General features: G+C 39.6%; 1 protein-coding gene across 2 annotated transcripts in view; it reads right to left on the bottom strand.

Moving 5' to 3' along the window:
* The window catches only part of SLC27A2 (solute carrier family 27 member 2), a 56,240-nt gene that overhangs the window by 15,579 nt on the left and 15,951 nt on the right, over window positions 1–24,710 (bottom strand). Inside the window, exons 2-5 of one of the 2 annotated variants that reach the window (XM_059057925.2) lie at window positions 22,385–22,594; window positions 18,428–18,586; window positions 16,000–16,124; window positions 3,398–3,592 (exon numbers count right to left, since the gene is read on the bottom strand). In XM_059057925.2, the coding sequence (XP_058913908.1) occupies window positions 3,398–3,592; window positions 16,000–16,124; window positions 18,428–18,586; window positions 22,385–22,594 (689 nt within the window). The remainder of the gene's footprint in view (window positions 1–3,397; window positions 3,593–15,999; window positions 16,125–18,427; window positions 18,587–22,384; window positions 22,595–24,710) is intronic. The other variant, XM_067030705.1, reaches the window with a different exon arrangement.

Below are 24,710 nucleotides of genomic sequence, written 5' to 3'. Positions count from 1 at the left end.
CTACTGGGCATATGCCCTGAGAATACCATAATTCAAAAAGAGTCATGTACCAAACTGTTCATTGCAGCTCTATTTACAATAGCCAGGATGTGGATGCAACCTAAGCGTCCATCAACAGATGAATGGATAAAGAAGATGTGGCACATATATACAATGGAATATTACACAGCCATAAAAAGAAACAAAATTGAGTTATTTGTAGTGAGGTGGATGGACCTAGAGTCTGTGATACAGAGTGAAGTAAGTCAGAAAGAGAAAAACAAATACCGTATGCTAACACATGTATATGGAATCTAAAAAAGAAAAAATGCTCATGAAGAACCTAGGGGGAAGATGGGAATAAAGACGCAGACCTACTAGAGAATGGACTTGTGGACACAGGGAGGGGGAAGGGTAAGCTGGGACAAAGTGAGAGAGTGGTAGTGTATATATGAACATATATATAATATGAAATGTAAAACAGATAGCTAGTGGGAAGCAATCACATAGCACGGGGAGATAAGCTCCGTCCTTTGTGAGCAGCTAGAAGGGTGGGATGGGGAAGGTGGGATGGAGGGAGACACAGGAGGGAAGAGATATGGAGATATATGTTTATGTATAACTGATTCACTTTGTTATAAAGCAGAAACTAACACACCATTGTAAAGCAATTATACTCTAATAAAAATGTTATTTAAAAAAAACTTGGGGGCTTCCCTGGTGGCGCAGTGGTTGAGAATCCACCTGCCGATGCAGGGGACACGGGTTCGTGCCCCGGTCCGGGAAGATCCCACATGCCGCGGAGCGGCTGGGCCCGTGAGCCATGGCCGCTGAGCCTGCGCGTCCGGAGCCTGTGCTCCGCAACGGGAGAGGCCACAACAGTGAGAGGCCCGCGTAGTACAAAAAAAAAAAAAAAAAACTTGGGGCTTCCCTGGTGGCGCAGTGGTTGAGAGTCCGCCTGCCGATGCAGAGGACACGGGTTCGTTCCCCGGTCTGGGAAGATCCCACATCCCACATGCCGTGGAGCGGCTGGGCCCGTGGGCCATGGCCGCTGAGCCTGTGCATCCGCAGCCTGTGTTCCACAACTGGAGAGGCCACAGCAGTGAGAGGCCCGCGTATGGCAAAAAAAAAAAAAAAAAAAACTTGTTTAACCTCAATACACTACTACTGTTAGATGTTTCACATTCCAGGGACATGTTCTCTAATACATTTAAGATTCAATGATATAATGGTATAATTTGTTTCATGCCCATGGCTATAAAATTATTAAAATTCTACCATATTTCATGTTACTGTAATTCAAGGGCATAAGAATTTAAATTTAACTCAGTAAGAGCAATAAATATACTATTTTCTATATTGGCAGCAAAATACAAATGTGACAGTATTTAATTTTAATTATTAACCATGATTACTATGTCCATTTCGAATTTGTATTCAAATCTGTATGATAAATTAACCAATCATATGCTTTGGTAGTAGCAGTTAACCATTAGAAACCAAATAGCATTCATAGTCAACAAACGTAGATCTTGTTTATTTGCAAGAATGTAAAAAAAATTTGGGGTGGTAAGTAATGCTTTTTTCCTTATCAAATGCAGGGTCATGGTCTTCCTCTTTTTCTAGTTAAAAATTATGGTTTTGTTTAAAGTAGAAAAACTGACAATAAAACATGGCAATCAATGGATGAGAAGCAAAGAACTAGTAATATACAGCATCAATTTCTTGGGTCCTCAGGTTTAGTTTGAAATGAAAGTTTCCCTGCGACTCACGTTTTCTGAAGGTTAGTAGTGACAACATAGATAGCTTGCACCAGGCCTCAGCTCAGCTTTCTGCCCTCTCTTGTTGTGAATTGCATTTAGCCTGGGTATCCAAGGTTTGGGCTGGTTCAGGTTGGCCTGATGCTAACTAGAGAAGATTAACCCTCTCAGCAGTGATTCCAGTGGGGAGTAAGAAATTGATTCTCAGTCTGTAGTAGTGCTGCCCAGTAGAATTTTCTGTGATGATGGAAATGTCCTATAACTGTACTACTCAACGTGGTCATCACTAAACACATGTGGCTAGTGAGCACTTGAAATGTGGCTAGGGTGAATGAAGAACTGATTAAAAAGTAACATAATTTAAATAGCTACATGTAGCTAGTGCCTACTGTATTGGATGGTGCAGCTGTGGAGCACGGTGGAGGGACATGTGTAGTGTAGGTTTGGCTGTTATTGTTAGAGAGGTTCCTTGGACTTGGGAATGCCTGGAGATCAGGCCAGAATACAAGGAATGGAACAGTAATAAACTTTACAACTAATAACTCTTCAAGGCTATTATATGACAGGTAGTGGGCTATATCCTATTTAACGTAATCCTTTCAACAACTCTCTTCCCTTATTACACTGAGTTTGGGCCAGGCACTAGGCTCTATATTTTCTCTTTCTGTCTCTTTTATAGATTCTGAAGTTGAGGCCTAAGGAACACAAAGGGCATGACCTTGGGCTAGTCTGTGATGGTAGTGGAATTTGATCTCTTGGGCCAGATCTCTTATGCACATGGACTATTGTCCTCTGTACTTTGCTGGTCAGTCCCTGGGGGCACAGGTTGCCTGGGAGCTCTGGTGTGGCTGTTTCATGCCCAGGCAGGATGAGCTGCCCAAGGCATAACCACAGTAATGACTGCTAAAGCAAGGGAAGGTTCAGCATTCGCTGAATATTTCTGGAATTTTGCAGAATAGGTGGTCATCTGGAAGACTGACTGCTCTAGCACAATGAAAGGCAAAGGGATTGTCTGGAGATGAGGCAATAAAATGACTGAGAGGGAAAAGAGAATGCTGTGAGAGCTGGCTTACATGTAAGAAATATCTTTCTGGTGTAGTTACTAGGTGAAAACAAATGTTTACAAGATCCTACAACTCAGATGCACCCTGGTTATCTCGAAGCAGTGGTTCTTAACCCTGGCTGAACAGCTTAAAAAAATACTGATGCCTGGGCTCCCCCTCAGAACAATTGAATCCAAAGCTCAGATGGTGGGGGCCCTGCACCTATATGTATAAAAAATTCCCCTGGTTGTGGTAACGTACAGTGTGATGAAAGGGAAGTACCACATTTCACGGTGTATAGTAAACATACAGAACTGGTAACCTTCAGGTGTTTTAACATATACAAGTATAAATGGCATTAAGAAGACTTCCCACAAGTTGCAGATGGCAAAGGCATAATGGGTTGTTATTAATATAAATTAATATTTTAAAATTAGAAGACCCTGTCATTTTTAGGTCATTGTCACAGAGCCTGAGCAAAACCTCTCTTGGTGATATGAATGGGCCATGGCTCTGAGACTGCATGGAATTCTGATGATAACATCATCATGACATAGCTTTTAAGAAATCTCCATGTGCTGAAAGCTGGCTGCCCTCATTTTTCAATGTACTTACTCTCAGTAGGTAGTTTACTCTTCCAACAGCACCGACTTTTCTCGTGTAATTCACAAGTCCGACATTGCCTTCAGTGGAAGCATAGAACTCATAAATGTGAATGTCCCCAAATCTCTTGATGAATTCTCTCCACACATCTCCTCGCAAACCATTTCCCAGTGCCACTCTCACTTTATGGTCACGATCATTTGGTTTCTGTAGCAGGACGAAGAAGAGACCAAGCTGAAACATCTTTGGAGCCTGTACTGGTTATGAGCTGACCTTAGTGCATGCCTTTTCTGTCATCCACACGTATTACACCTCCCCCCCTACCAACACACACAGTATGGGCCGACAGTGGGAACTCTGATTTAATAGTCGAAAGGCTTGGATTTTCCCATTTTGATTTGTCAGTTGACAGAACTAAGTGATGCCAACATTTAATCCATATCCAATCTAAAGCTTAAGTCATGTGTTGATTGTTTTCTTGATGAGGCTGGTGGATCTCAGTGAATTGCCAGAAAGGAAAGGCCCCATGGGAGAGGCCTGTCAGAGACTGACACAATCTGAAGTAATAATCTTCACTTGACAATGACGAAGGAAATGGGGACACGGTGCAGGCAACGAGAGAGAATCATTTTCTACAGTCATTCAAGAGAATTCATGTGAGGGCCTGGCGGGACTGGGGAGAAGACTCTTGATCATGCGTTCGTCTAACAGATAGACCCAGTGGTCACAAGAGCAGGTAGAACTGAACCAACACAATGAAACTGTTCTGATGGGATGAGAAGGGGAAGAGAGAGAGGAAGCTGGCTCCTAGTTACCTGAGGTGGCCTGGGAGGAATATACTTTGCTATAAACAAAAATCACAAAGGAAAGGCTGTTTTGGGTATAAGAACTGAAAGCAGAGCTTGTATGAGCAAGAGAGGGGATGAGGACTGGTCTGCTTTCCATTTATGAGGCCCTACAAATACGTCCAAACCTTGGGTAATTTTAATGATATTTTATATCAATAAGGCATTTGATGTGATGTCAGGAGATCACAGCCTGGAGGGAGGGACAGGTAAATAAGTATAATTTTAACTTGCAAAATCTGTAACTTGATGACCCCTACTCTAACGGAAAATAGGACGGAGTGGGGTAGAAGTGCCAGGAAACTAGGATTCTCCTCTCCTATCAAATGTGAATTTCTTTGACTGAACAGCAACTTGCTTAAAAGAGCAAATGTTCTAAGGAGTATTTTGTACCTTATTTCCTACCCTTTGAAATCACTGTGCAGTGATTTTGGAATAAGAGATCCTTTTTGAAAAAAAACATTTGCAGAGAGAGGCTGGCAGTTCTCTGACAAGGGGAGGGCCTTTGATATGGCAGTTAGAAACCAAACCAAACAAACCTTGAATTGGTTTCCATGTGAGAGAAGCCAAGAAGCCCGTGGAGCAGCATGTATGCATTTAATTTTTAAGTAGCTCCTTGGTCAAAAGTCAGGTGGTGAAGTTCTTTCAGGAGTCCTAACCAGAGAGGCAGACAATACCTTTCACTAGTTAAAACTGGGCCCCGTGTGCCATCTTTTTGAGGAGGAATTGTGTAGAGAGAGAGAGACTAGGCGTGTTGTCCCAGTGTTTCTTAACCAGGGTGTTGAGGAGACTTACCTGAGAAGCCTTCTGAACATGCATGAACTTATTTGTTCTGACTGAGTGGGAACCGATCCTCTTCATCAGCTCTATCGGTCCCTAAGTCACTGAATCGATTCCCTTTTCTAATTATCAAGTACTTATAAGTCAGGAGACTATATATCTGGTTTGCCAGGGCTGATCCTGGTTTACACCTGTTGTCCTGATGTGCTTATTAATGACACTCCTTTCATTCTCAAATGTCCCTGTTTTGATAGTGGTTTATAGGGTCAATCTGTCCATAAGGCACTACTCTCCTCAGCAAGGATTGCCAGCTTTCCAGAGGCTACCCTTGACCCCCACACTGCTGTCCCTCACTGCCACTCTGAGAATAAACCATCACAAATATTTGTGGAATACTTACTTTTGCTTGAAAATAACCACCTGACCTGGGGTTGACTTGGTCCCAGGCCTGCGTGAGAAGCTCCAAAGTAGCATTCCAGTGTGTAGACCGGAGACATTACTTCTTCTATATGCAGCCCATAATCACCCTCTTAGTTCATTTCCTTGTCTAATGGGTGGTGAACATTTATCTCTCCCATTAGACTGTAAGCTCCTTTGAGGCCAAATCTCTCTATATATCACCCACCGTGCCTGGACCTGTGCTTTGCATATAGTGCAATTCCTGCAGTAAAAGAAGAAATAACCTCCACCAGGAAACCCTCAACTTCCTTGTTCAACAGTTAATGGCCAGGACATTAGCACCAGGGCAGGGTTTAGGGTGCAGGAGGCGGCAGTGCTCTGGAGATGTGGGAAGCGGGCCAGCCTCAGAGGTGCAGCTGTCACCTGCAGTACCAGGTAGCTCGGCTCACAGTCACAATGCCATCAGCTTAGTTTTCATCGTAAACTGAGGGATCTTATTACACCAGCAGAAGGGATTAAGGCTGTAGGCTGGAAATGTTTGTGGACACAAACCAAGAGGCCCCGGAGGCTTCAGAGATGTCTGGTTCTCATCTAAGCTTTTGCTCACCAGGGCCTGAGTCTACTGGTTTTTCTCCAAAAGAAGAAACAGTATTTCCTCACCACCGAAGCCACTCCCCAAAGATCAAGGGTCACTTTCTCATTTTTCTTTAACAAAGATCGACATTCTATTCCACATTAGAGATGAGGTGCAACATGCAAACACACCTGGGGGATTTTAATCCACCACGGATTGAATGACTGATGAAGGGTGAGAGGTCAGGGTGTCCAGAGAGGGTGCAGGGCACCAGGTAATCAGAGGAAGCAGAAGACTTTTATTGAGGGCTTTGCTATGTGCCAGGCAATTGCCCTGCATTATCTTAAGGTTCCAAGGAGCCCTACTGAAATATGAGAGGTAATCAAGTATTTGCCTCATATTACAATTGAGGAAATGGAGTTTTGAGAAGTTTAAAATAATTTGCCCAAGATCACACAGGTAGAAACACAGTTGTCCCCAAATTCAAATCCAAATCTACATGACTTCGGAGAGCACTCCTTTCCTTAGTTTAAAAAAAAGCGACACACACACACAGAGTTTAAGAACTAAATAGTACTGAAAGACTTTTACATGAAGAAATGTTATTCCACTTATCTGTCCTCATCCTTTGCCTTCAGCCTACCACCCAGAGGCAGACACTTTTAACCCCTGTAGCTGTTTCTTCTCACCTGCATATTTCTAAATTAAATGCTTTTACCACTATCTTTTGATTAATCACTTTAGATATTACTTACTGATTTCCTGTTGTGCTGGATGGGGATTAAGCTCTCTCCCAAATTTTCAATATCACAATTTTTGGTTAAATCAATATTCAGTGCTCACATTACTTTGCCCCTAATCCACCACTGATGAGCTAAGTGTAATATACTATGAACAAATTCTTGAACAAATGTTTGTTTTTCCTGTGATTAATTTCCTCCCTGCCCCTTTGCTTCATTTTCTTGGTTTCTGTTTGTAGTTCTTTCCTTACCCTCCAAAAGCATCTGAATACAATGTTCCTCCTTCTATCAGATGATATAATTTCCTTTTTTCCATTTTTCTTCCTTTTATCCTTTTGCTCCAATCTGGACAAGTTGTTTTCCAGGCCCGGGGATACCCTTTGCCTCTCTTTCCTGGATCTTGTGTCTTCCTTTTTCTTTTTTTACTCTCCTGTTTGGGTGGAATACTTTCTCTAGGAACTTCCTAAAGGAGGGTATACAGGAGGTAAGATTTTTTTGAGACTTTGAATGTCTGAAAATATTCTTATTTTATACTTGATTGATAATTTGGTTGGATATGAAATTCTAGATAGGTAATAATGTTTACTTAGAATTTTGAAGGCACTGCTCCCTGTAGCTACCAGCTTGAGTCCTGCTGTTGGCAAGTCAACTGTTATTCTTATAGAATCTTCTCTCTTTCTCTTTTTTTAAAATAGGCAATCATTTAAAAATAATTAATCACTTAAATAATTTTATTTTTGGCTGCGTTAGGCCTTTGTTGCTGCATGCAGGCTTTCTCTAGTTGTGGCAAGTGGGGGCTACTCTTTGTTGTGGTGCGTGGGCTTCTCAGTGTGGTGGCTTCTCCTGTTGTGGAGCACGGGCTCTAGGCACATGGGCTGCAGGAGTTGTGGCCCATGGGCTCAGTAGTTGTGGCTTGTGGTCTCTAGAGCGCCGGCTCAGTAGTTGTGCGTGGGCTTGGTTGCTCCGCGGCATGTGGGATCTTCCAGGACCTGGGATCGAACCCGTGTCCCCTGCACTGGCAGGTGGATTCTTAACCACTGTGCCACCAGGGAAGTCCCCCTCTCTCTTTTTTTGATAGTCTTAAGTATCATCATAGAATATTTTAAGAATAAAAAAAAATTCCACTCATTTTATTAGGTACTCAATTAGCCCTTTCAATCTGTCCTTCAGTTTTGGGAAGTTTTCTTATATTATTTCTTTAATAATTTCCTCTACATTTTCACTATCCTTTCCCCTATTTCCTATTAATCAGATATTGGATCTCTTGGATTGATCCTCTAATTTTCTTATTTTGTCTCTCCTCATGTCCATCACTTTGTCTTTCCTCCAATTGTCTGTAAGATTTCTCAACTTTATCTTCCAAACTTTCTATGGATTAAGTACTTTTTAAATCGTATTTTTATTTTTCAGGAGGTCTTACTCTGTTTTTTTTTTTTTTTTTTGGTAGCATACTATTTTTGTTTAATGGGTATAAAATCTTCTCTATTTCTGAGAATATTAATTATTGATTTCTGGAAGTCTTCTCCTGCTCTTTGAATTGATGCTGCTTTTTCTTCTTTTTAGAAAATGATCTTTCCTTTTAGAGGCTTTCCTTTGGTATCTGTTCATATTTAGAAGTAAGGCAACAAAAAAGATGTTTGAGCCACTTTGTGTGGTGGGGAGGGGCTGTTGCCAGGTTGGCTGCACTGTCTGGTGATGGGGCAGTGAGCCAATGTCCAGTTTCTTTTCTGAGAATGTTTAGTTCTTCCTAAGCATAACCCTCCTCTGCTCTCTTGTCTGCAAGCATTAAACTGACTACTGGAGTTCTGGAAGCAGGGCAGGGGAAGGGAGCTGGGGTCTCCCTGGTCAGTAAGTAGACAGTTACTCAATCTCTGCTCTCAGTGCCTCACTCCTGCCCTCCTCTGCTCTTGGGATCCTTGAGTTCAAAGCTTCTCTAGCTCTTCTCCAGAGAATAAGCCTCCTGTCTCCTACAGAAGTGGGATATAGGAGCAGTAGGTATAGCTGTTTCATACACAGATTTTCAAAAATTCTCCTATTTTCAAGCCTGGTACCTCATCCAAACTTCAGTTGTGTTTGGTGCCTCCAATTTCTCAGGCTTTAGGAAGTCAATCAGCTTCCTTCTTGTTTGTAATTGCCTCTCAAGTTTCACCCCTCTCAGCCCTGCTATGGCAATGACCTTCATCTTTCAGCTCTCTGTACTATGTAGTTCCTGGTTGCAATGTCTCTTAGTTTATAGGATGATAGAGCTTGTGTGGCTTTTCCTTGTCCTCCTCATTTTGGGGAAGACTTCCAAGAGGTGAAAGGGCAGAAGCTATTTACCACCTCAGAAAAATTCCTGAGTCCATGTCCTTAACAAATAATATGCTATACTTCTGCTTGACTCCCTGAGGAGAAAAGAAAGCAACCATTGACAGGAGTGAAAGGGTGAAATTCAACCTCTTCGTTTTACAGAAGAGGGCTTTCTGTATCTAGTGTATCTTCCCACTGCACACAAAGGGATTGTCTTTAAAAACCACCTCCCACATCACTCTCAGGCCCTTTCGTGGTGCTTTATCACATTCACACTTGAGTCTCAGAACAGTAAAACTCTTGTTACCTGGCCCAGCCAATCAGTCTCGCCTCCTGCCATGCTGCTTGCAGTTCCCAATACGGCAGGTGCTTTATTCCACTGCTCTGCCATGCTGTTCCAGCTAATCATTAGCTCTTCTGTCCCTGCATGGCTGGAAAACTTTTCTGCACCCTTCAAAACTCACCTCTCTGGCAAACCTACCCTGATTCTGCTCTCTGTCCTTCTTTCCCCTGGTCTACCTCTGTCCTGGACAAACTGACCACTTTCTACTCTGTGCTGCTACACATCCCTCCATTCTGTTTTCTTTCTTTTTTTTTTTTTAAGATTTTTTTGATGTGGACCATTTTTAAAGTCTTTATTGAATTTGTTAAAACATTGCTTCTGTTTTATGTTTTGGTTTTTTGGCCACGAGGCATGTGGGATCTTAGTTCCCCAACCAGGGATCAAACCCGCATCCCCTGCATTGGAAGATGAAGTCTTAACCATTGGACCACCAGGGAAGTCCCCCTCCATTCTGTTTTCTATCTGAATGGAGGTGGTGAAGAGACAGACATTTTAGGCTGGGAAAGGACCACAGAGGTTACCTAATTTTGGAGGGAAGGCAGACAACACAAGGGAGGTGAGCTGAGTCTATTCAGCTGTTTCAGGTTCTGGTCTATCTTATTTCCCCTTCCAAACACCAAGTTTTAAGATTTTTTGTTCAAGTTCTGTGAAAAATGCCATTGGTAATTTGATAGGGATTACATAGAATCTGTAGATTGTCTTGGATAGTAAAGTCATTTTGACAATATTGATTCTTCCAATCCAAGAATGTGGTATATCCTTCCATCTGTTTGTGTTGTCTTCGATTTCTTTCATCAGTGTCTTACTATAGTTTTCGGAGTACAGGTCTTTTGTCTCCTTAGGTAGGTTTATTCCTAGGTATTTTATTCTTTTTGATGTGATGGTAAATAGGATTGTTTCTTGAATTTCTTTTTCTGATCTTTTGTTGTTAGTGTATAGAAATGCAACAGATTTCTGTGCATTAATTTTGTAACCAGCAACTTTACCAAATTCATTGATGAACTCTAGTAGTTTTCTGGTAGCATCTTTAGGATTTTCTATGTATAGTATCATGTCATCTGCAAACAGTGACAGTTTAACTTCTTTTCCAAGTTGGATTCCTTTTATTTCTTTTTCTTCTCTGATTGCTGGAGCTAGGACTTCCAACATTATGTTGAATAAAAGTGGTGAGAGTGGACATCCTTGTTTTGTACCTGATCTTAGAGGCAATGCTTTCAGCTTTTCACTGTTGAGTATGATGTTAGCTGTAGGTTTGTTGTATATGGCTTTTATTATGTTGGGGTAGTTTTCCTGTATGCCCACTTTCTGGAGAGTCTTTATCATAAATGGGTGCTCAATTTTGTCAAAATATTTTCTGCATCTATTGAGATGATCATATGGTTTTTATTTTTCAATTTGTTGATGTGATATAGCACACTGATTCATTTGTGGATATTGAAAAATCCTTGCATCCCTGGGATAAATTCCACTTGATCATGGTGTATGATCCTTTAAATGTATTGCTGGATTTGGATTGCTAGTATTTTGTTGAGGATTTTTGTACCTGTGTTCATCAGTGACTTTGGCCTGTAATTTTCTTTTTTTGTGGTATCTTTGTCTGGTTTTCATGTCTGGGTGATTGTGGCCTCATAGAAGGAGTTTGGGAGTTTTCCTTCCTCTGCAATTTTTTGGAACCATTTCAGAAGGATAAGTGTTAGCTCTTTTCTAAATGTTTGATAGAATTTGCCTGTGAAGCCATCAGGTCCTGGACTTTTGTTTGTTGGGAACTTTTAAATCAGTTTCAATTTCAGTACTTTTGATTGGTCTGTTTCATATTTTCTATTTCTTCCTAGTTCAGTCTTGGGAGATTGTACCTTTCTAAGAATTTGTCCATTTCTTCCACGTTGTCCATTTTATTGGCATACAGCTGCTTGTAGTAGTCTCTTATGATCCTTTGTATTTCTATGGTGTCAGTTGTAACTTCTCCTTTTTCATTTCCAATTTTATTGATTTGAATCCTCTCCCTTTTTTTCTTGATGAGTCTGGCTAAAGGTTTATCAACTTTGTTTATCTTTTCAAAGAACCAGCTTTTAGTTTCATTGATCTTTGCTATCATTTTCTTTCTTTATCTCTATTTCTGTTATTTCTGCTCTGATCTTTATGATTTCTTTCCTTCTACTAACTTTAAGTTTTGTTTGTTCTTCTTTCTCTAGTTTCTTTACGTGTAAAGTTAGGTTGTTTATTTGAGATGTTTCTTGTTTCCTGAGGTAAGATTGTATTGCTATAAACTTCCCTCTTAGAACTGCTTTTGCTGCATCCCATAGGTTTTGAATTGTTGTGCTTTCATTTTCATTTTTCTCTAGGTATTTTTTGATTTCTTCTTTGATTTCTTCAGTGATCCACTGATTGTTTAGTAGCATATTGTTTAGCCTCCAAACACAATTAAGTGTTTGTGTTTTTTACAGTTTTTTTTCTTGTAGTTTATTTCTAATCTATAGCATTGTGGCTGGAAAGGACGCTTGATATGATTTCAATTTTCTTAAATTTACCAATGCTCACTTGGTGGCCCAGCACGTGGTCAGTCCTGGAGAACGATCCATGCGCACTTGAGAAGAATGTGTATTCTGCTGCTTTGGGATGGAATACTCTATAAATATCAATTAAGTCCACCTGGTCCAATGTGTCATTTAAGGCCTGTGTTTTGTTACTGATTTTCTGTCTGGATGATCTGTCTATTGATGAAAGTGGGGTGTTAAAGTTCCCCACTACTACTGTGTTACTGTCAATTTCTCCCTTTATGGCTGTTAGTATTTGCCTTATATATTGAGGTGCTCCTATGTTGGGTCCATATATATTTAGACTTGTTATAACTTCTTCTTGGATTGATCTCTTGATCATTATGTAGTGACCTTTGTCTCTTATAACAGTCTTTATTTTAAAGTCTATTTTGTCTGATATGAGTATTGCTACCCCCTCTTTCTTGTGATTTCCATTTGCATGGAATACCTTCTTCCATCCCTTCACTTTCAGTCTGTATATGTCTCTAGGTCTGAAGTGGGTCTCTTGTAGACAGCAAATATACAGGTTTTGTTTTTGTATCCATTCAGCCAGTCTATGTCTTTTGGTTGGAGCATTTAATCCATTTACATTTAAGGTAATTATTGATATGTATGTTCCTATTGCCATTTTCTTAATTGTTTTGGGTTTGTTTTTGTAGGTCTTTTTTCTTCCCTTCCTCTTTAGTTCTCTTCTCTTATGGTTTGATGACCATCTTTAGTGTTGTGTTTGTATCTATTGTAGTTTTTGGGTTTGCTGTCCCCATGAGGTTTTGATATAGCAGTCTATATATGTACAAGGTTATTTTAAGTTGCTGGTCTCTTTCCCACCTAGAGGAGTTCCTTTAGCATTTGTTGCAAAGCTCGTCTGGTGGTGCTGAATTCTTTAGCTTTGGTTTGTTTGTAAAGCTTTTGATTTCTCCATCAAGTGTGAATGAGAGCCTGGCTGGGTAGACTATTCTTGGTTGTAGGTTCTTCCCTTTCATCACGTTAAATATATCATGTCACTCCCTTCTGGTCTGCAGTGTTTCTGCTGAGAAATCAGCTGTTAACCTTATGGGAGTTCCCTTGGATGTTGTCATTTTTTCCTTGTTGCTTTTAATATTTTTTCTTTGTCTTTAATTTTTGTCAATTTGATTACTATGTGTCTCGGCATGTTCCTCCTTGGGTTTATCCTGCCTGGGACTCTGCCTCCTGGACTTGGGTGACTGTTTCCTATCCCATGTTAGGGAAGTTTTCAGCAGTTATCTCTTCAAATATTTTCTCAAGTCCTTTCTCTATCTCTTCTCCTTCTGGGACCCCTATAATGCAACTGTTGGTGCATTTAATGTCCCAGAGGTCTCTTAGGCTGTCTCATTTCTTTTCATTCTTTTTTCTTTATTCTGTTCCACAGCAGTGATTTCCACCATTCTGTCTTCCAGGTCACTTATCTGTTCTTCTGCCTCAGTTATTCTTGCTATTGATTCCTTGTAGTGTATTTTTCATTTCAGTTATTGTATTGTTCATCTCTGTTTGGTTGTTCTTTAGTTCTTCTAGGTCTTTGTTAAATGTTTCTTGCATTTTCTTGATCCTTGCCTCCATTCTTCTTCTGAGATCCTGGATTATCTTCACTATCATTATACTGAATTCTTTTTCTGGAAGGTTGCCTATCTCCACTTCACTTAGTTGTTTTTCTGGGGTTTTATCTTGTTCCTTCATCTGGGACATAGTCCTCTGCCTTTTCATTTTGTCTAACTTTCTGTGATTGTGGTTTCCATTTTGCAGACTGCAGGATTGTCTGTATCCACTTCTGAGAAGTCCTTTTGATACAATCTTTCTTTGAGCTCCCTTTAAATTCATAGAACCTGGATCTCCTGTTGTGATTTTTTTTAAATTGTGGTAAAATACATACAATGTAAAATTTACTCTCAACTATTTTATCTGTACAGTTCAGTGGTATTAAATACATTCATAATGTTATGCAACCATCACAATCATCCATATCCATAACTCCTTTCATCTTGTAAAATTGAAACTCCATACCCATTAACCTCCCTATTCCCCCCTTCCCTGCAGCCCCAAGCAGCCACTATTCTACTTTCTGTCTCTATGATTTTGAATACTCTATGTACCTTATATAAGTGGAATCATACACTGTTCGTCTTTTTGTGATTGGCTATTTCACTTAACATAATGTCCTCAAGATTCACCCAGTGCTATGGGAAATGTCCTTACCCAGCTTACAGCTAATTATGACCCTCATAAATCTGTTGAATGTACCCCTTGAGTCAGAATAATATGTGCTGAGCCCAAACATTTGGGGGGAACACATTACTTCCCTCAAGTCAGTTATACATCTTTCAGGGGCAAGAATTTAGAGGTTCATTCAGCAAAATTTGTTGATGCATAGGATGTGCCAGATGCAGATCTCGGTGCTGGGGATATGGCAATCAGTAAAGCTCCTGATGCATGGAGCTTTCATTTAAGTGGAGGCGAAAGATAACAGTCATATAAACATGCACTATGTCAGAAGTGACAGTGCCATGAAAAGCAGTAACCCATGAGATGCATGGTAAGGGATAGGGTGGCATGTTTGAGAATTTGTAGGAGGGGTCTCTTTTATGAGGTGACATGTGGGCAGAGACCGAATGAAGTGAAGAGAGAAAGAACTAAGGCAAGAGCATCTTATAATTCTTTATGTCACACTGCTTCTGTTACAGGCATACCTCGCTTTATTGTGCTTTGCAGATACTGCATTTTTTTTTTTTTACAAATTGAAGGTTTTTGGCAAACTGGCATTGTCAGATGATCGTTAACATTTTTAGTAATAAATATTTTAAAATTAAGGTATGTGCACTGCATTTTAAAGATATAATGCTATTGCACACTTAAGAAACTACGGTATAGTATAAACATAACTTTTATGTGCACTGGGACACCAAAAAATTCACGTGACTTGCTTTATTGTGATATTTGCTTTATTTTTTTGTGGTGGTCTGGAACTGAATCTGCAATATCTCTGAGGTAACCTGTATATAAATTGAACATAAGTTGCTTATAAATAGCAATTGATTAACTTAGTGATCCTTTGAGTTTGTTTTCTTATGATGAGTGAAAGGATTAAAGAAAGTAGAATCTTGTGAGTTTACTGCATTATATAGTCTAGTGGTTCTCATCTGGGGTTGATTTTGCCTGCCAGGGGACATCTGGCAATGTCAGAAGACATTTTGATGATCACGACCTGGGGGGATGGGGAGGGTACCACTGGCATGTCCTGGGTAAAGGCCAAAGATGCTACTATACATCCTGTAGTGCATAGGATAAGTCCATACGGCAAAAGATAAACTGGCCACAAATATTAGCAGTGCCACTGTTGAGAAACCTTGATCTGGTCCCCAGGCAGGCTGCCCTCTCTGATGAGAGCTGAGGGACTGGGAAGAAGGAACTCTTTCAAACAACCCCTTCAAGATATCTGGATATCTGCAAATAGGGCAGATCCAAAGCCCTTGGAGTTACTTACCTTTGGGGCATCTGTTCTAAGCTCGGTAACAGATTTTGTTAGATGGTTTCAAAGCCATATGGGGGATTATTCATTAAGCAACATTAAGTAAAATTTTCCTGCATGCCTGTGGTATAAGAGAGGGCAAGGAGATAAGATGTGGTCCCTACCATCAAAGATTTTACAGCCTAGGGAGGATGGGAGGCATGAAGACAAACACCTGCAATCTGACAAGGGCCACAAAGGAAGAGAAAACAAATGAGGTAGGGGAAGGGAGCAATGACTTTTGTTGGGGTGACCCAAATAAATTTAACCTATGTGGTATCATTTGAACTGGGCTTTGACTGTGAGTAGGGTTTAAACAGGTAGAGAAAGAAGCAGAGGATATGCTAGGTAGAGGGTCAGATGTGGAAACAGGTACAAAGGTAGGGAATAATAATGTTATTACAGCAGCTGCCATCTGGTAAACCCCCTGTGGTAGGTGTGGTGCTAGGCTCTTTATCATGAAAAGTAACTGTAGTGTAAACTGAAAACTGATATACAAGAAGCAGCTGAAACCTAGCATGACCCAAAGTGACTTGAATTCCCATCTTATGCATTTCAAAAAGATAATGAAACATGGGGAGTGTTACCTGGGGAGAGTTGCATAAATACCGAAGCAGTTCACCGATATACTGAATGATAGTGACGTTATATTTTCTGCAGTCATCCCAAAACTGGCTGGCTGAAAATTTGGCCCGCAAAACAACAGTAGCACCTACAGAGAAGGTGTAGAAAGTACTAATAAAGAAATGCTACCAAAAAAGTCCGTAATTAATTTGTCACTTTTGAAATTTATAAATTAAAAAAATTTATATATGAATTATATTCACAAACAAGTATTAGGTACCAATTATATTCAATGCAAAAAAAAATGAATAAGACACCGTTTTGTCCTATAGGAGCTTCCAATCTAGTGGGGGAGAAGACACAAGTTTTTCTAATAAGAGTCAGTGCACAATAAACGAGGTTCAGTGAGGCCCTAAGGGTGCGCACACGCGCACGCTCGCGTGTGTGTGTCTGTGTGTAGATTAATTCTGCTTGGGGGCAAGGGCTGAGAAAGGCATAGGATTTGAATTAGGTCTTGAGAAGTGAATATCGAGAAAGATGAGAGAATTCCTGGCAGAGGAAAATGCATGAACATAAAGACAGGACAGTCCAGAAGGTTGGGGGATGGCCAAGACTCTGCTGGCCTGTGACTAGAGTGGTGAAGGCTGGGTGGGTCAAGGGAGATGAACCTGGAGAAGCAGCTAGGGGTGCAATCCCGGAGAGTTTGTAAGTGCCAGGTGGAGGAGCCTGACAGTTTTATAAGTGATGGAGAGCCAGGGTCTTGAGCAAGCAGGCTATATTCTTCTTTGATGGGTGATGTAGACAGAATAATGGTTTCCAAAGACATCCACATACTAATCCCTAGAACCTGTGACTATGCTACCTTACATGACAAAAGGGACTATGTAGATGTGATTAAATTAAGGATCTTGAAATGGGAAGATTATTTTGGATTGTCTGGGAGAGCCCAATGTAATCACAAGGGTGCTTATAAGGAGAAGTCAAGAAGATCAAGGGCAGAAGGAGAAAGGATGACAGAAACAAAAGATTGGAGTGAAATGTTTGAAGATGAAAGAAGGGGCTAGGAGCCAAAGAATGCAGGCAGCCTCCAGACACTGGGAAAGGCAAGAAAATGGATTCTTCCCTAGAGCTTCCAGAAGAAATGCAGCCTTGTTGACATCTTGATTTTAGGACTTCTGATTTTTAAAACAGTAAGAGAATAAACCTGTGTTGTTTTAAACCACTAGGTTTGTGGTAATTTATTACAGTAGCAGTAGGAAGCTAATACAATGGGTATAAACATATCTAGCATATCCAATCTAACGATAGGCATGAAATGTAGTAAAGTGAAATTTAAAAATGTCACAAATATTTTTCACATTATTAGTTTATTTCTACTCCTAAATATACAAAAGTCCAAGATTTTAGGAGAAATTTAAAAAAATACTATATTTTCTTTTTTAGCATCTATCAATTGTGCTTAAGCAAATGTGTGAGTGATTGATTTGTCTCTACAAGAGTTTCACAGTCACCCTGTTCTTGAAGGGCCCAACAATATGATCAGACCCAGGCATTCCTTGCTGATTTGGAGACTGGTACTGATGCTGGGCTAAGTGTTTTATAGCTGATCAATAAGTTGATGAGGGAAAGGAGCAGAGGCTTGGAGAATCATATGTGTATTTGAATATGCATATACATATATGCTACTATATATAATAAATATTTAAAATAAAATGTCACATGGCAGAAAAAATTAAGGTTTTTAGCTTAGTTAGAAAGTTAGAGGTGGTTTCCTGGAAGAGGTGGATATTGGACTGAGACTATATATATACAAAGGGCAGAAATCCTACTGACAGGAGAAAGGATGGCAATTCTAATTTAAACGGTAAAGTTTCAGAAGGAGAGAGAAGAGATGGAAAGCTAAGTATTCTGACCAGAGCTGAGGACCTGTGGGAGTAGGGAAGAATAAAGTAGAATGGGACAACTGAATGAGAAGTTTAAATTAGATGCTAATGGAGATCAACATGCAGATTTCTGAAGACAGAAATGACATAGGAGAATTATTTATGGAATCGAAGGATCAAGTACCTTAACCTGGATAAAGACCTAAAATATTTTAAAGAAGTTTCCTCTTTGATATACTGAACAATTATAGCATTATATTACTAGACAAGCAGGCATGAGAAAATATAAATTCTTTTTATTTATTTATTTTTTTGGCCACGTCCTGACCAGGAATTGAACCCGGGCCCTTGGTATTGAAAGCATGGAGTCCTAACCATTGGACCACCAGGGAATTCCCTATAAATTTTTTTGGATGCTTGCTATTGTGAGCCAAACAAGCTAGTTATCAACAGGGAATTAAACACCGTTCCGGGCACACAGGAAAGTAGCAAATTTTGTATTACTTTTCCTTATGAGCACATTGAATGTGTACTGGGCTCCAACACCTTGTTGAGAGAAAAAGCTTACCAGTCAGGATACATCCATGTAGGCCAAGCAAAAGTGCAGCACTGTGGTACAAGGGTAGGGTGGTATAGACTACGTCATTCTCCGTTACCCCGCTGGCAGCAACAAGGTTGGCTCCATACCAAATGCGAAGATGATTGATCATTGCGGCTTTCGGGAGACCTTTGCAAATACACAAGAGAAGCCATGAGTGAACCAAGAGTGGTCATTCACAGACATGTGGTCTGGGAGAGAGATGTGGCTTAGGAAGATTCATCAGCTGGTGATTAGAGGATTGCATTCAGTTACACCAGAAATTGGCAATTTTTTTTCTGTGAAGAACCAGATGGTAAATGTTTTAGGCTTTGCAGGGTCATAGTCTCTATTGCAACTACTCAAGTCTGCTATTATAGCTGAAAGCAGCCACACGCAAAAAGGAACAAACTTGGCTCTGTTGCCATAAAACTTTATTTACAAAACAGGTGGCGGGGCTGTTTGTGGCCTATAGGCCATAGTTTGCTGACCTCTGAGTTAGATGGTTATTATAGTAGTAAGTTGAGGAAAAGGGAAAGAATGTCTATTGAATTTCTGCTCTGGGTCTACCACCTTGCAAGGTATAGTTGATCCTTGAACAACAGGGGTTTGAACGGCTTGGGGCCACTTATTTGAGGATTTTTTTCAATAGTAAATACATCCATGGTTGATTGAATCCATTAATGAAAAATCGCAGATACCTAGGAACCTATATGGAGGGCCTTCTATAAGTTATATGCATATCTTCAACTGTGTGGAGGGTCAGTACCCCTAACCTGCACATTGTTCAAGTGTCAACTGTATTTTCAAAATTTCATTTAATTCTCATAATTAATAAGTAGAATTATATCCTCTCATTTGCAGATGAAAAGGTTGAGATTCAGAGAGAGTAAATAGCCTATCCATCCTATCTCCTTCCTTCATAACCACTTTTATGAATTTCTTATGTACTGTTCTAGAGTTTCTTTACACAAATATAAGCTCATTTGCTCATACGTTCTTGCCCTTTCCCCCATTTTTAAAAAAGCACACTTTTCTGCACTTGTCCCTGCTCCACTTAATGTATTTTCCAGTTCTGTCCATATTTGTATGTAGAACTTTCCCCTATTTTTTCATTCATTTATTCTCTCTCTCAGCTGCATCAAGTCCTTTGTGTGTGTGTTATAATTTATTCATATTATTTTGTGATTTCAAATGATGCTGCAGTGAATAACCTGGTCCACATGGCACTGTGCACTGTGAATGATGCTCCATCTATAGGATAAATTTTCTGGTGTGAGACTGCTAGGTCAAAAGATATGTCTTTGTAATTTTGATAGAAACTGCCACATTGCCTGTTTTAAGGGCTGTCCCCATTTATTCCCCCATCAGTAATACATGAGTGCACCTGTATCTTCATAGCCTTTCCAAGGTATCCTTTCAATTGTTGGGATTTTTGCCAATCTAAAAGGTGAAAAATGGTATCTCAGTGTAGTTTTATTACACTAAGTACATTTGCATTTTCTTAACTATAATTTATGTAAGTTTTTTGTAAGACTTAATTGAAAGAGTACGCTTATATTGTTTCCCATGGGAGTCAGTTCAGTTGGGAAGGGCATGAAGTCATTACCAAGGGGCTGGGGCTAGAGTTTAAGACCTGAGTGGGTAAACTGGCTTTGGGAAGAGGAAGGCAATTCTCTGAAGATTCAGATGCTTCGATATTTGATGGTACCTTAGCTGGATATTGCCTGAATAAAAGTAATTTGTTATAAGGCAAAGCAGTATGGCTGACAACCTACCATCATCATAAACACAATTCACAATTCATGGTCTTTGTTGAAACAGAAGAAAGCATCAATAAATCAACTGTATTCACCTTGGAAAAAAATTGTCCAGATAGTAAAAGCTCTGAATTATATTTAAAAAAAAGAAAAAAAAGAAATGCACATCTTTTGCTGGTTTGAAGTACTTTCAGAAAATTTCCTAATTAAAATTTTTGTTTTAATGAAGAAATAAGAATATCTGGTAACTATTATATAATTTTGTGCTACTGACTGCCTTTGAGGAACAAGGAAAACATTTTGTTCTCTGATTGCTTAAGTGAATTCTTTTAATTAATGTTTGGATGAGTAACTTAGCAAATATTTTATTCAGAGAGAAGAAGAAAAGTAACATAAACATCAACCTAATTATATTCCAACTAAATCTAAATTCTGAATTATAGGATTAAATTAAAGACTGCTTATTCTCGTTTTCCCCTAAAATGAATTTTATATTTGATGTCAAAGCCTGCAATTGTGAAGAAGTGTCTTAATACTATATACTTACCCATATAGTATTAAGACTAGAACACCCAGTCACTAACTAAAAGGGCTTGTTTTATCTCAATTATTTCCCAAACCAAAGTTTTCAGTTTAGTTTTACCATTCTATTAAAAATGAGGGTAGGGCTTCCCTGGTGGCGCAGTGGTTGAGAGTCCTCCTGTCAATGCAGGGGACATGGGTTCATGCCCCGGTCCGGGAAGATCCCACATGCCACAGAGCCTGCGCGTCCGGAGCCTGTGCTCCGCAACGGGAGAGGCCACAAACTTGAGAGGCCTGCGTACCGGAAAAAAAAAAAAAAAAGAGGGTAAAATTTCCATATATTAAGGTAGTGTCTGGATGTAGTGGAAGCATTTGGTTAACTGTGTCATCCTACCATTCTGTTGGAATGGCGATATATAACTTTTGACAAAACAGTGACAGACATTATGCTCTGGGAATCAGCTTTAACAGGTCATCCCCAGCCACCCCTCCTCATGAGGCTCAAAGGAACCCTTATCTATTGGTTGGCCAAAAAGTTCGTTCAGGTTTTCTGTACGATCTTAACGGAATTTTACAAGGAGAATGCATATTTGTATTACCTGCTTAAGATAAAATTTTAACCAAAAGAGATAAATGATTCACATAGTCAACTTCCCAATATTAATAATTAGCATGCTGGGGCTAGCTTCCTGCCCTCCCCTTAAATATATCACTCAGGCTTCATTTGATTATGTTTTGGCAACTTCCCCTGGCCTAGAATAGGCAGACACCAAATAGCTGTTAAATGGATGAACTAGGAGGTGTTCTGGCAGAGTGGTCAGTTGCATGAGCTGTGGAGTCAGCCTACAAAGGTGAATCCTGACACTACTTCTGGTCTTGGAAAGTTCTTAACCTCTCTAAGCATCGGTTTCTGAATCTGTAAAATATGAATAAAAGTAGTACCCACCTTAAGAGTGGTGGGAGAATTGTATGAACAAATGCCGTAAAGCTCCTAAAGGAGCACCTAGTACATCCTACCTTTAATATTGCCTGTTCCATGTAGCAGGGTTCCAGTAACACTGATAATTGGCAGTGTTTTCTCTTAGTGGCTTACAAAATAATGGTGCAGCTTACACTGAAGGTGTAAAGCATCCTAGATTTGATGAAATACACTATTTTAGGCCCTCAGCTAAGAGCCATCCTACACCCACAGCACCAAACAGCTCCAAGTCAGTGTTGCATGGAAAGATGGTGGTCAAAATATTTGTATAAATATAACCCCATTATTGTCCTGCAGTCTTCTTTGGTGGTCCATTTATAATTGGTTATACATTATATATGGACTCTGGATATAATATAATCAAAATGTAGCAATCATTAAAAAAATTCCAACAACCTATTCAGTGCCAAATCTTATCCATCATCATAACTATTTTTGTAGCTCTTGATTAACCTCTTTATCTGTTCTATACACCAATTAGGGGGAGATATGCATAGCTTAGAGAAACCCAAATGGTTTCATATGCTATGAAACAAGATCAATTCCCACAGGCAAAGAGCTAAATCCCCTGAAGTATTAGTTATCTGATAAGTTTTGCCGAAGAAAGAGAGCATTTGAAAATCTAACCCAACATTTAACACTTTCAGGATAGGTCCGTTTCTTGGAGAGTCCTCTCTTTATTTTTACCTGTGGTTCCAGAAGTATAAATGTATATGGCAGGAGTGAAAAAGGTCACTTCTGACCTCCAGGACTCTGGGATAGATTCAGTTGACACTTCATCCACTTTGTCTAAGAAAGAGTCGACCCCATCGGTGTTAGAACTTCTGCTCACGTAATAGACGGCCACATCATCTTTTTTCAGGCTTGGCAGCACCTCTTCAACAGCTGCTTGTAGTTCTTAATTTAATGAGACAAAAAATTCAAACAAACTAAATTAGTTCATTCAAGTCTATTAGTGAATAAATTTTGCAGTGATTTTGTTTGCCCTAAACTTTGCTAAAACGTGTCGATATAGTGATGCTTAGAGTTATGCATTTTTAACATGGAATTTACCAAATTTGAAAATATCCCAAGATCCCAATATTTGAGCGGAGGTTGGGTTTTAACGGTTTCATAAGCAGCAGATGGTTGGCTGAAGTCTGTACTTTACATGGCAAGTGCAAACAAATGGACATATGGGTAAAAAACAAGATTATGTAAGTGTATAACTTTTATGCATATCTGAGATATTTATATATAGTTATTCCTAATATGTGCCCCACAGGACCAGTGATTTTTAAAAAAGGAAATTTTAAGGAAAAAGAGAAATGAAAAGAGGGGAGCCATGCTACTAACAAAGATGATAGAAGCTAACTTTATATAACACATTGTTTTACATATCAGCAACAAGTAGTTCTACTAGGAAGGTTCAGCTGATCTGAGACATAAGCTCCAAATTGCACAAGCACATTCTCTGGCCTAAGAAAAAATGGACTGATTAGGATGTTTTTCAAACTATGGGTCATAATACAGCAGTGGATTGTTAAAATCATTTAAAGTGACCATTCTAAAAAATAAAATAGAAAATTTCAGAGCATATCACACACAGGAAGAGGTAAGTATTTTTTTAAAAGTTTTGTTTCAGCTATGTGGGTGTGTGTGTACTGAGTCACACAAAAATGTAGTTTTTACAGTGGGTCAAGGTCAAAAAATTTAAAAGGCATTCATGTAATATGCAAACCACATTTCAGGTTTGCTACTTAGATTTTTGTGCCGCTAAACCATAAGATGAGATGGTCTTTAAGCTTCTTTGTCTTGAATGGTAATAACTGAAGTGAATAGGCTTATCTTAATAGGAAGGTGACTCAATATCCCAGGGAATTACCTTAGGGAGGCTAAATCTGATTCATGTTATATGCTTTGTTTTTCACATGTTTATGTATGATGTCCCCATCAAGACATGAGATATCATCTCGATAGATGCATTTTAAAAGTTTTAAAACTTTTTAAACAAAACAATCATACACCTGACAAATATAAATCAAATAGTACAAAAGAGTTTGTAATGAAAATCAACAGGCTCTTATCTCACAAATAAACCTGCTGCCTAGAGGCAATGACTTTCAGATTTTTTTAGCTGTTTCTTCTAGCAATCACTTCTCCGTCACCAAATTATGTGCTTTTCCTGCTCCCTCTTGATTTATCATTTTTGATCCCCATCCCCCTTGTCCACCCCCAACAGTTATTATCTTCACTTTATAGTCTAGGTTAATGGTATTTACATCTATTCTGAAACTATAATTCTGTCTTCCTAGCTTTGTCTGTGTGTTGGCTCTAGAAGCTCTAGAACCATTCATCAAGATTGACAAGATTATGACAATGTAATTATTTATAAATATGACTGCAGAGCCAAGTAACACACAATAATCATCTTTCCCTTCTTGAACAGTTTTCTCCTGGAGTTTCTGTTGGCCGTCATTCCATAATGTACTATTTGCCTCAGTTCTTTTTTAAAAATAAATAAATAAATTTATTTATTTATTATCTTTGGCTGCATTGGGTCTTTGTTGCTGCGTGTGGACTTTCTCTAGTTGTGGAGAGCAGGGGTTACTCTTCATTGCGGTGCACGGACTTCTCTTGTGGTGGCTTCTCTTGTTGCGGAGCTCGGGCACTAGGTGCATGGGCTTCAGTAGTTGTGGCACGTGGACTCAGTAGTTGTGGCTTGCGGGGTGTAGAGCGCAGGCTCAGTAGTTGTGGCGCATGGGCTTAGTTGCCCCACAGCATGTGGGATCTTCCCAGACCAGTGCTAGAACCCGTGTCCCCTTCATTGGCAGGCAGATTCTTTTTTTTTTTGAATTTTTTTAAATTTATTTTTTTATACAGCAGGTTCTTATTAGCCATCCATTTAATACACATCAGTGTATACATGTCAATCCCAATTGCCCAATTCATCACACCACCACCCTCATCCGCCCACGGCTTTCACCCCTTGGTGTCCTTATGATTGTTCTCTACATCTGTGTCTCAATTTCTG

Source organism: Kogia breviceps, chromosome 3, assembly GCF_026419965.1.
Source record: "Kogia breviceps isolate mKogBre1 chromosome 3, mKogBre1 haplotype 1, whole genome shotgun sequence".
Taxonomy (NCBI): domain Eukaryota; kingdom Metazoa; phylum Chordata; class Mammalia; order Artiodactyla; family Physeteridae; genus Kogia; species Kogia breviceps.
This window is presented reverse-complemented; position numbering and strand designations above follow the sequence as displayed.